We start from the raw sequence: 12,918 nt of genomic DNA on the forward strand, positions 1-12,918 counted from the left end.
TAAAAGGAGCAGGAAGGAAAGTGAATTTGATGCCAGCTGTGGTTGTATTAACTGGCGGGGTTTAGGGGCTGAATGGCCTACTCCTGCTCCTAATTCATATGTTGTTAAGAAGGAAGTAGATATAGTTCTTAAAGGGATCAAAAGATGTGGGGAGAGAGCAGCAACAGCGGATTGAGTTAGCAGATCAGCCATATATGGAGGGGCAGGCTCAAAGGGCTGAATGGCCTACTCCTGTTCCTATTTTTTAATGTTTCGTGGTATCAACGTTGTGATGCTAATTTGCAATATGTCCATTTCATGTGACAATTAAAACTGATAAAACTTTGGTTCAATCAGACTATTTCAATTTCATTCTTTCTGCATTGACAAATGATGGGCCGAAGGGTCACTTTCAAGGCTGTGACACTCAAAGAGCGAGAGCTGATGTCTTTAAGGGCATGAAAACTCCCTTGTCCCCACCAGTGAGAACACCCAGCTGATCACGTGCCACTCAAATGGGGTAAATATCTGACGCATTCAGAGACAAGGACAATGGGTGGTTTTCAGTTGTAAATTTTGCCCTTCTCCCATGTCCCCAAATGCCCCAAGGCTGGAGCAAATGAAGTTCATGGCGAACCACTATTCCACCTCTATCTGCCAACGCTTAAAACCAAAGGTCTCTCTTCCCAATGCTGGTACCACGAGCAAGGGAAAGTTTCTAACTGTGGGGGTTACACGGAGAAGGGCTGAGAAGACACATGACAATTTGGAAAACAATTTGGAAGAATATTTCCAGGAATGTGGGCAAATTAGAAAATAAAAAATGCTGTTCCTCTTGCTAGAGAGAATAACAGGAGGTTTGATAAGTGGATTTAAGGCAATGAGGGGTCGAGACGCAGTAGATGGTGAGAAAACTTACCCTTCGGCAGAGGGGATCGGGATCAAAGGAGCCCGATTTAAGGCTGGATAGTTTATTCCGGAGAGTGTTGAACATGCGGGATGCATTTGTTTAGAGCGTGGTGGAGGCTGATTGAATTGGAGCATTGTAAAAGGAATTGAATAAGTACCTGACGATAGATTATTTTCAAGGCTACAGCTAAATTTGAAGGGATTGGGATTGGCTGAGGCCCCCTGTGCGATATTGACGTAGAAAATGTAACCTCCTTCTGTGCTCACCTCGATAAACTCCTGTCTATCCAAACATAAAGCTTGTGGTCAAAATTATCTAGGCTAGAAAGAGGTTAAATGAAAGAATATTGGTTCAGCCTTCCACCTACAGAACCAGTAATAATAATACACCCGAAGTAAAGATGCAAAACGCTGGAACTATGTATGTGTCTTAGACGATAAAACAAATAACAACAGCACACAGAATAGGAGCAGGTTGCACATTATGGAGCAATTTCCCACGCCCATCCACTGAACCTGCACATCTTTGGACTGTGGGCAAACACATGCAGAAATGGGGAGAATGTGCAAACTTTACATAGGCAGTCAACTTGAGGCTGGAATCAAGCTGGCATTCTTGGCACATTCTGGCAGCAGTGCTAGTCACTGCATTGCCAAGGAGTTTAGTGAACTTTAGCTAGGCTTCTCCTGACAACCAGCAATCACTTTGTGGGCATCATCAGACTCCAGTGTATGATGAATTCAAATTCCGCCATCTGCCGTGGCAAGATTCGAACCCAGCTCCCCACAGCATTTCTGAAGAAAGATCCAGACCCGAAATGTCAGCTTTCCTGCTCCTCTGATGCTGCCCACTCTGCTGTGTTCATCCAGCTCCATGTCGTGTTATCTCAGACTCCAGCATCGGCAGCTCCTACAGTCCTTAGAACATTACCTGGGTCTCTGGATAAATGGTCTAGTGAAAATACCACTAGCCCATCACCACTTTACCATTTGGGGGAATTAACAAAAATAAACCTTCTTTTCTCGTCAATCAGAATTGCGCTTCCTTGACTGTCAAAACATAATGGTCCTTCAACTCAACAGTCTCTCCACTATCAATTCATGTTTCAAATGTGGGTTATGGAGAGCAGAGTCTGTGTATGATAACAATCACATTAATCTTCTCAAACACATGAGGGAGGATAATGAGATCAGGCAATTTGATTCAAAAATACTTACCTTGGATGCAAGGATGTGGTCTTCCAACCACTGCACATTGTTTTAATGATGAATTAGCTTGCATTGAAAGAAATAAAGGAGCTTTGAGCTGAACAGATGCTTTTGCAAATTTGGACAAGCTGATGTCAAGCTTTGTTATCGAGCAATTATGGAATGACAGAGATTTATTGCAAAGCAATGATACACTTAATGCATTAATTTCCATTACTGAGATGCCATTACAGTGCAGAGAAGTTACAATTAACACAAACAAGTTACTTAAAACACTTTGCTCAATGAAAATTGCATGAGCACAGCAAGGTGATGAGTGCTAAACTATTTTACTTACCACTTCCAGGCGAAGTCATTATGCTATTATTTTGTTGGCAGCCACCGTTTCTCCTATATAAATATTACACAACAGGCTTGTAGAGGTTTCTCAGCAAACTTATATTCTCTTGTAATTTACATTCACTAAATGTATGATTCACAGCCAAAATACAGTCATTGATTTCCTAAGAACACAAACAAACTATTCATGAAATTTTGCTGATTGGCCTGTAAGTTCATGAGCTCGGGGGAAGACATTTCAAAAATATATTTGATGTGTGCGGAGTTTAAAAATATTGTCAAACTTAAATCCATTGAGCAGCATCTGAACCTTTTTGGGAGTTAATTGCTTCTACTATAGATGCTCTTGGTTATTGGTGTTGACAAATATAGTCACCACCTCCCGAAAAACAGAAATGGTCAGAGAAATTCAGCATGTTTGGTAGCAACTGTGGAGAAGGAAGCAGAGTTAACACTCCAAGTGCAGTTCTGAAGATGCTGCCAGAACTGCTGAGTTTCTCCAGCAATTTCCATGTTTGTTTCGGATTTCACGTATCCGCAGTTCTTTCATTTTACCACCTTTTGAGTTTGCTATTATATAGAGGCAAGCAATTCCAATTTAAGATTTAGTGCAGATTGAAATATCACAAAACATCTCATAATTTCCTGAAGGCAACGGAATGTTCAGAAACAACTTGTTAAATATCTTGTCCGCTAGGTATGCCTCTTAAAATTTAATGTCTAAATTTTAAACATTTGACCATATACTTTGGACCATTTTATTCCAAATACTTGTGTAAAGGTCGGAATGTAAATTTACATGAAATGAACCAAAACAAAACATTCCACAGGGAGAGAGACAGGTACCACATATTGGTAAATGGGCAACAGAAGAGACAAAACCATATTAAAAAGATGAAAACATGCAAATGTACTTCCGAGAAAGAAAAAGGCAGTAGAATGTGGAAGTGAAGGGAGATGGAGCATTTGATTTTCATATTTTTGCATGGTTCACTTTGCATAAAAGTTATGCCAACTTTAAGAGAGCATAGTAGGAAAAAGGAACAGTATTGTGACGACCTGCACAGTAAAATACAAGTGGTAATTTTAGTTGATTTCAACAGATGAATTTAGTGACCATCAGAACTCGAATGGATATTTAAACAGAGAAATTTGAAACAGGAATAGGTTATTCAGCCCTTCCAGCCTGCTCCATCATTCAATTTGACCATGACTGATCCTCTATCTCAATATTACATTCCCACTTTTGCTCATACCATCAGATGCCTTTAAAATGAAATGACTTCCTTCAGTGACACAGTCTTCTGTGTTAGAGAATTCCATAAGTTCAACGCCTTCTAAGGGAAGACATTTTTCCTTACCGCACTCTACCCAATATCCTGAAACTGTTTCTAGACTCCCCAACCAACATTCTCTCTGCATCTCGTCTGTCCAGCCCTGTTAGAATTCTGTACATTTCAATCAGATCCCCTCTCATTCTAAACACTAGTGGTTGCGATTGTTGTGGTTGGTTGGTTTCTTGTATTGCAGACGTTTTATTACCCTGATGGGTAACATCCTCAGTGCAGCCTCCGATGGAGCATTGGTATGTTTTCCCGCCTGGTTTTTAAACTCTGGGGTCCATTGAGATGGATTGCCTCACTTCTGGGTTTCCTCCGGAGTGGAATGTATATAGGGTCGAGTTCAATGTGTTTATTAATAGCATGCTTCATGGAGTGCCATGCTTCCAGGAATTCTCGTGCCTGTCTCTGCCTAGCCTGCCCCAGGATCTTGGTGTTGTCCCAGTCGAAATGGTGGTTCTCCTTGTCCATGTGGATTGAGATGAGTGAGTATTGGTCGTGTCTTTTTGTAGCCAGTTGGTGTTCATGTTCTCTTCTTGTTAATGTCCTTCCTGTTTGTCCGATGTAGTGTTTTTTGCAGTCTCTACAGGGGATCTTGTAGATGACATTGGTTCTGTCCATGATGGGGAGTGGGTCTTTAGTCCAGGTGAGCAGTTTTCATAGGGTTGACGTGGGCTTGTGTACCACTCTGATCCCAGTGGTCATAGAAGTCTTGTAGTGAGTTCCAACATGTTTCTGATATAGGGTAGTGTGATGACTGTGTCGGGGTGTGTAGTCTGTTTCTGATGCTGTTCATCTGACCCAATTCTTTGGATATCCATTATCTTTGAAAACCTGGAAGAAGTATTCTTCTTCTTCTAGTGAAGTTCCGTGTTGCTGTAGTGTGTTGTTGCCCTTTTAAATAGTGTCTGCACGCAGCCTTGTTTGTGTGTGCTGGGATGGTTACAGTTGAAGTTCAGCACCTGGTCTGTGTGTGTGGCTTTTCGATGTACTTTCGTTTGCAGTTCCCCATTTGTCTTGGGCTCCCAGGAATGGGAACTATTTGTTCTTCTCCTCTCTCTGGTGAATTTTATTCCGGTGAGAGTGTTGATTATAAGTTTGTGCGTCTCCTCTAATTTGGTCCGTTTAAGTGATGACAAAGATGTTATCCATGTAGCGTGTCCACATTTTAGGTTGGATTTGCGGATCGGCTGTCCTTTCTAGTCTTTGCATCACTGCTTCTGCTATGAGTCTGTAGATAGGTGATCCCATGGATGTCCCGTCGATTTGCTCATATATTTGGCCGTTGAAAGTAAAGTGGGTGGTCAGGCATAGGTCCAGTAGTTTGAGCATATTGTCTTTAGAGATGGTTTCACTGGGGTCAAGCTCTTGTTCAAATGGTGTTGTCATTGTTTCCCTTACCCAACAAGAGTGCATGAACACCAATTGGCTACAAAAAGACACGACCAATACTCACTCATCTCAATCCACATGGACAAGGAGAACCACCATTTCGACTGGGACAACACCAAGATACTGCGACAGGCTAGACAGAGACAGGCACCAGAATTCCTGGAAGCATGGCACTCTGCACAGCATACTATTAATAAACACATTGAACTTGACCCCATATACATTCCAATATGAAGGAAAACCGGAAGTGAGGCAACCCATCTCAACAGACCCCAGAGTTTAAAAACCAGGCGGGAAAACACAGCGACGCTTCATCAGGGCTGCACCGATGATGTTACCCATCAGGGTCTGTGATACAAGAAGCCAGCTTGGTGAGGCAACCAACTTCAACAATGACAACCTGAGCTATAAATCTACTCCAAAACATTAGAAACTCTCGTGACTATAAGCCCAGTTGAACTAATCTTTCTGAATAGGACAGTCTTGCCAAACTTGGTTTCACTTGAGTAATTTCTCCTGTGATAAGGTTAGGCTTAGAGTTAGGGCTACTCCCTCTATAACCTGAACATCCTTCCTCAGGTAAGTAGAACAGAACTGCTGACAGTATTCCAGGCGTGGTCTCACTAAAACCCTGTATTGTTGTGTAATTCTCTAAGTGTTGAAAACGAAGGAGTTAGACAAGTGAGTTATTGCTCATTGAAAATGGCACACAATGCAATTACTTTCTTTTATTGTCTGCATAATTGACTTCTTGGTGTGAACAAAGTTGCTTTTGATTTGCTATCTTGTGAAGCACCTACTTGTATGAATCTAGAATCATTGGGAACATTGGGGACCGGAAAAGGCCATTCAGCCCTTCAAGCCTGCTCTGCCATTCAATATGATCATGTCTGACCATTCAACTCAGTCCCCTGCACTTTCTCCCCCATAACCTTTGAATCCATTAGTCCTAAGACCAATATCTGGAAAACATTCAATGACTTGGTCTCAACCACTTTCTATGGCAGAAAATTCCAGAGGCTCATCTCTCTCTCTAGGTGAAGAAATTTTTCCCCATTCCAGTCCTAAATGAATTTTGTCCAAACTCCTTCTACAAGTTTGCTAATGGCATCGCTGTTGCATGCTGGATATCAAACAATGATGAGACAGAATACAGGAAAGTGACAGAATGCTTGGCAACACGGTACAAGATAACATTCTCTTCCTCGATATCGGCAAAACTAAAGAGACGATCATTGCCTTCAGGAAGTACTGAGGAGGACACACCCCTAATCTACATCAAATGGAGATGGTCGAGTGTGTCAAGCTCCTGGGAGAGATGCTCGCCAACCATCTGTCCTGGTCCACTCACACTGATGTGACAGTCAAGAAGGCACAACAATGCCTCTTCTTCCTAAGGAGACTGAGGAAATTTGGCACGTCCACAAGGATTCTCACCAACATCTACAGATACACCATGTTTGGTACAACAATTGCTCTGCCCAGGAGCATAAGAAATTACAGAAAGTTGTGAACACAGCCCAATTCAGCACATAAGGCAACCTCCCAACCATTGGCCCCATCTTTATTTCTAGTTGCCACAGAAAAGCAGCCAACGTCATCAGAGGCCTCCCATCCTGAGGATAATCTCTTCCAACCTCTTCCACAAGGCAGAAGATACAAAAGCTTAAACACACACAGCTGCAGATTCAAGAACAGCTTCTTCCCTACTGGTATTAGACTTCTGAATGGACCTCTCAAATTTCAAAGCTAATATTAACCCTGCTTTTATAAACCTTCTTTACAGCCTTCCTTGCTCTGTTAAATCTCCCTGTAACCTTTATGTCTTCGTATATTATAATCTGCCTCTACTGCAGGCAAAACAAATATTTTCGCTTCATATAGGTGTATATGCCAATAATTAATTAAATCAATTCTAATTTCAAGCAGCAAGTTCGTATCCTATCTCTGGACTTGCAAAGGATTTGGGGAGTGCAGCAGATTCCATCCTGTTCTAACTAAAGGGGCCCAGTACGCGTTACAAGGGGTTACCGGGCCTTGGATTCTTCAGGACACAGCTACTATAGGAATGGAAGGGAAACTACCAGCCAGATGTCTTTCTCTCTTGCCTGCCAGTCAGGCCAAACAGCTTAGTAAGCTGAGCTCTTCCAGCGATAGAAGGATGAGAACAACTCCACAAGACAAACAGTAAGTAGAAGTGACCAGGTCTGTTGTTAAGATCCCTCCGAATTGGAGGCGGTCCTGGTCCTCAGCGGTACATAACAGTTTGCTAACCCAAGACTTTCGGGTCCACTGGGCAACACATTTGACTCTTTCATTCATTCATCGTTCTCTCCCTTTCTAGATTTCTCTTATCCACATCAGAAAATATAGCTTTCTCTCTTACCTTGAATCGATTGCCACTTCTCAGTTGGCCTTCACAAATAATCCTTATGTATTGAAGCACCTCTAAATGCAGCAAAACCTGGACAATATCCAGGCTTGGACTGACACAGGCAAGTGACATTCACAGCACACAGGTGACCATCTCCAACAAGAAAGAATCTAGCCATCACCTCTTGGCATTCAATGGTATTAATATTACTGAATCCATCATTATCAACCTGGAGTTCACCATTGACGAGAAATTGAACTGTTCTAACCATATAAATACAGTGGCAAAAACAGCAGGTTAGAGGCTGGGAATTCTGCAGTGAGAAACTCATCTCCTGATTCCCTGAACTGTGTCTGCTATTGACAAGGCACAAGTGAAGAGTATGATGGAATAGTCCACATTTTCCTTGGTGGGTGCAGCCCAACAACACTCAAGAAGCTTGACACCATCCAGTATAAAGCAGCCCACTTAATTGACACCACGTCTACAAGCCTGTTCACCCTCCATCACTGATGCTCAGTAGCAGCAGTGTGTACCATCGACAAGATGCGCTGCAGAAATTTACCAAAGATCCTGAGACAGCACCTTTCAAACTCACAGCAACTAGAAGGGGAAGGGCAGCAGATACACAGGAACACCTCGCCCCTGCAAGTTCCCCTCCAAGCTACTCACCATCCTGATTAAAAAATATAACACCGTTCCTTCAGTATCACTTGGTCAAAACCCTGGAATTGACTCCCTACAGAAGTCCACCTACAGAACATGGACTGCACTGGTTCAAGAAAGCAGCGCATCACAGCTATGTTGGGAACAACTAGGGACTGAAAATAAATGAAGTCCAGACTAATTCTTTTCAGCCATGGGTTCAAATTCAACAGTTTGTTCATAAAATAATCTGCAAGTTTGACCACGGCACTGTCATCAACTATTTCAAAATCCCATCTTCAGGAAAGGAAACCCGCCATCTTATTTGTACATTCCACTGCTCTCTGAAGTAGTCTAGCAACACATTCAGTGCAAGACTGTTTGGGGATAGGCAACCAATGCTGGCTCAGCAATGTCCACAACCCCACAAATGAATAAAGAAAGAAAGCGAGTCAAAAACTCGATATAAATTTGTAGCCCCAAAGTTAGTGAAGTTAAACCTTGTGGATTCTGTTGAACAGGTGTTGTGTAAACTTCCTGCAGTGAGACTCCTGGACATCACAGTCAAAGCATGCATTTAATGCACGCACAACAATGTTGTTATAGTTTTAGTGTCAGCAGAAATTGATGGGAGCAAAGCTCAACTGGAGACAAAGTCCCAGACCATGCAATTATGTTTGAAAAGATAATAAAGAGTGAGGAAGTGAATCGCTGAGAAACAACTGAAAATGACCAAAGGTTAACAGAAGCTTACGCAATGCTCAGAACACAAACCATAGAGATCTACAGCACAGAAAAAGATGTTTTGGCCTGTCAATTGTGAACCAGTTAAAAACTACCAGCTAACTGTATTAATCCCACTTTCCAGGTTGGCCCATAGCCTTGGCATCACAAGTGCACATCTACATACTTATTCAATGTTATGAAGGTTTCTGGCTCTCCCACCCTTCTCGTCAGTGGTTTCCAGATTCCCAGCACTCTCTAGATGAAAATATTTTTTTTCCTCATATTCCCTCTAACTGTCCTTCTCTCAACTTAAATCTAAACCACCTGGTCATTGATCCCTCCTTCAAGGGGAGAGTGTTCCTTCCTGTCTACATCTGTCATCATTTTATACATCTCAATCATGCCCCCACCCTGCTCTAAGTAAAACAAGCCCAGTATGTCCAGTCTCACTTCATAACCAAAACTCTCCTGCCCAGGAAACATCCTGGTGAATCTCCCTCTGCATCCTCTCCAGTGCTATCCCATCTCTTCTACAATGTGGATTCGAAAACTGCACACAATACGCTCGCTGTGACCTGACCAACATCTTGTACAATTCCAGCATTACCTCCCTGCTCTTAAGCTCCATGCCTCAGTTAGTAAAGACAAGTATCTCACATGCCACTTTGTCTACCTGTCCTGTTACCTAAAGGGAACAGTGTACATGCACATCAAGGTCTCTCTGATCCTTAGTGCTTCCCAGCGTCCTACCATTTGTCATATGCTACCTCTGCCTTGTTTGTCCTGTCCATCTGGGTCACCTCACACTTAACATGAGTCAGCTTTGGTTGCTGAGTGGATAATTGTGGAAACATGGTCCTGAATTCAGCCGATCCCAACTTCTGCAGGAAATGTAGCCCTGTCTCCATACATTTCACATGGGCTCCTCTGAGAGATACAAATCCTGAACTAGGGGTCAGCAGCTGAATTAGGGGGTAGCGCTGCAAATTATAGAAGGCCAGAGAGGTGGGTGTTTTCGACAAAATGAGCCTTTCATGGGGGGATTGCTGGAGGGGAATCTCTGCAGCGGGGACATGGGCTGCCTTCTCTGCCTGCCTGCATCTCCATCATACCATCCTCATCATTTTAACGAGTCAAGTTACCACGTAGAGAACCCCTGCTGGTGGGATATAGATGGGAAGCTGCTTCAGCTGGAACGTCCCTAACCCTATGTCTCTCTCTCTCCACTTTCTGGGAAACTGGCAAAGTCTGACACATACGCCCCAAATTCTGACACTAAAAACATTGACAGGCTCTTGATTAGTCAGGGGTTGAGCTACATACTAGCCATGATTGATGATGGAGCGGACTTAATGGGCTGAATGGTCTAATGGCCGTAACTTTTATCTTATGGTCAAATAAACGACTGACCTGTGCAGCTAATCTACATAATCTCAATTTCTCACGAGTGAAGAAAAAACAACAAAGATGTTCATTAAATATGCATGTCAAGCATTTACCTGCAGTGTTTCTTCTTGTTTTGCCATACAGCTAACCCAGTGACAAGAACAGCAGCAAGAACTCCAATCAAAATACCTACTATGGCTCCGGCTGAAAGCTTATTGCTTTGCGTCCCTTTTTCTGAAAAAGACAACAATGAACACTATGAGCATACCGTAGTACATCAGAGAGTAAGGATGAATTTAATACTGCAAATATTTTGCTTTTAATTTTCAGTGTTATGTTCAAATACTGAATCCTTCTTGGTTAAATGATGCATTCAGCTCATGCGTCAGTAACATAGCTATGAATTGCGGCTGCACTCCGTCAACATAATACAATGCCTTCAGTGTTACAAAGGATTGCCCCGATGATGCGACCGCTTAGGTGATTCGATTGTTAGAACAGCAATGCATTGCCTATGCTGGCAGTTACAGAATGGTTTTACAAGATGGTATTGATTGTATTATGATAAGACCATTGGCTGGTACATCAACAGTCACATTGCAACAGATTATGAAGCGAGGATCGAGTAGCCTCTACTAAGAATGCAAGAGAAGGCTTCTCAAGCTTACCCCACCATTCTAGAAACATAGAAAATAGGTGAATAAGTAGGCCATTTGGCCCATCAAGTCTGCTCCATCATTTAACATGATCATGGCTGATCCTCCAACCCTGCTCCAACTTTCTCCAAGTATCCTTTGATCCCTTTAGCCTTAAGAATTAAACATACCTCCTTCTTGAAAATATTCAATATTTTGGTCTTGAAGTGAGGAGACTCTGTATCCCCTACTACCTATCAGCCAGGACTACCTGATTGGCACAGGTTAATAACCCCAATCAAGGATCTCTTAGTCAATTAGATCCACTTGGTTCCAATCACTAGACTATATTAAACTTTCTTTGATAGCCGCAGGTCTCTCATTTTCTATTGGATATTTTACCTTCGAGGCATAGATTTTTTAAAGCATTAATTCTTTAAGCAGTAGAAATTTCTTATCTACCATCAAACTTTTAATGCTTTTTTTTCAATTCACTATGGCCTATTTCCTCTTCAAATCATCATAATCGACCTTGTTTAAATTTAAGAATTAATATTAGATTGAACTGCTACATTTCCAAACCAAATGGTAAAAATCTGACATAATATGATCATTATTCCCGAAAGGTTCTCCTGCAGCAAGATTATTCATTCAGCCTTTTTCGCTGCATAATATAAGATCTAAAATAGCCTGCACCCCAGGTTGGTTTCTCAACATATTTCTGCAGCAAATCATCCCAAACATCTTCCAGGAATTGGTGCACATTAGAATTCCTATTCTCTAGCCTGAAGTCATACACGATGAATGCATTTCTTCTTGTTATCTGCATCTCTAATTTCCTGCTTTATCAACCATACTACTGCTTTACAGTACGACTGACATTTGGTGGCCTATAAACCACTTTGTCCAATAACTAATATCAGATTAGTTATCAATGGAGGAGTGTACTTATGGAAACCAACATACAAATGTGCCAATAAAAGAGTTAATTGGAATTGGACATCAATAACTCATTGATACAGGGAGCCATTACAGGCTACAAGCTACTATCAGCGACAAGAAACCATCTGTCTAGAATGCAAAGTAGAACCATGAACTAAAAGCTTTGCATCAACACATTGCAGTGCTCAAATGAAAGGAAAGAACTGCACTTGAAATCTGAAGCAAGCACAGAAAAATGCTGGAGAAAGTCAGCAGGTCTGGTAACTTCTCTGGAGAAACAAACAGAGTTCACTTTTTGAGTCTAGTGTGACTCTTAAACAGAGCTAGTTCTCTGTCCACAGTTGCTGCCAGACTTGCTGAGCTTTTCCAGCATTCTCAATGCTTGTCACAGATCAGTATCCAGTTGAGTTATGATAATGAGTTACGCTACCTAACTGTGCATGGTAATCTTGAGATCATCGACACTTGCAAAGTTCACCTTCCTACTAAACTGTCAATTAGGTAGAATTATGCATGCTGAAAATACACACGTTACATCTGAATGTAAAATTTCTCAATTGTCTTGAGAATTTCTAGGAAGCACCTTCTGCATTTTTAAATTCCAATTTGATATTGCACTTTTTAAAAGTTCATTCACGTGATGCTGCTGGATGGGCCGACATTTACTACCTGTCCTGAGATTCCCTGGTGAGTTATTGAATTACCTTCTTAAAACACTACAGTCCTTTTGGTAGACAGACACCCACTATTAGAGAGGGAGTTGCAAGATTTTGATTCAGCAAAGCCAAAAGAATGTCAATATATTGCTCTCGTCATCCAAAGTTCCTGAAACTTGCCATTCTTATCCTTTATTTTTACTGGAACATGGTGATCCTGAACTCGAATCAACTGGCCTTTGTGGCAAATGTGGATTTACTTTGAGACAGCCGTCTCTCCCCGTTTACATTCACCAGCTCCTGCCTAATATTGGTGTAGTTAGCCCTTCCCCAGCTTAGCAATTTCATGCTTTTACTTTAAAACTACTCTTACCCTTATCGATAGT

The 12,918-nt window shown here is 41.8% G+C and overlaps 1 protein-coding gene across 2 annotated transcripts in view; it reads right to left on the reverse strand.

Annotated features, from left to right (window-relative positions):
* The window catches only part of LOC125448508 (carcinoembryonic antigen-related cell adhesion molecule 5-like), a 65,225-nt gene that overhangs the window by 16,961 nt on the left and 35,346 nt on the right, over nt 1–12,918 (reverse strand). The window contains exons 11-12 of one of the 2 annotated variants that reach the window (XM_048523850.2): nt 10,413–10,533; nt 2,435–2,487 (exon numbers count right to left, since the gene is read on the reverse strand). In XM_048523850.2, the coding sequence (XP_048379807.1) occupies nt 2,435–2,487; nt 10,413–10,533 (174 nt within the window). The remainder of the gene's footprint in view (nt 1–2,434; nt 2,488–10,412; nt 10,534–12,918) is intronic. The other variant, XM_048523851.2, reaches the window with a different exon arrangement.

The sequence above is a fragment of the Stegostoma tigrinum genome, chromosome 41, assembly GCF_030684315.1.
Source record: "Stegostoma tigrinum isolate sSteTig4 chromosome 41, sSteTig4.hap1, whole genome shotgun sequence".
In the NCBI taxonomy this organism is placed as follows: Eukaryota; Metazoa; Chordata; class Chondrichthyes; order Orectolobiformes; family Stegostomatidae; genus Stegostoma; species Stegostoma tigrinum.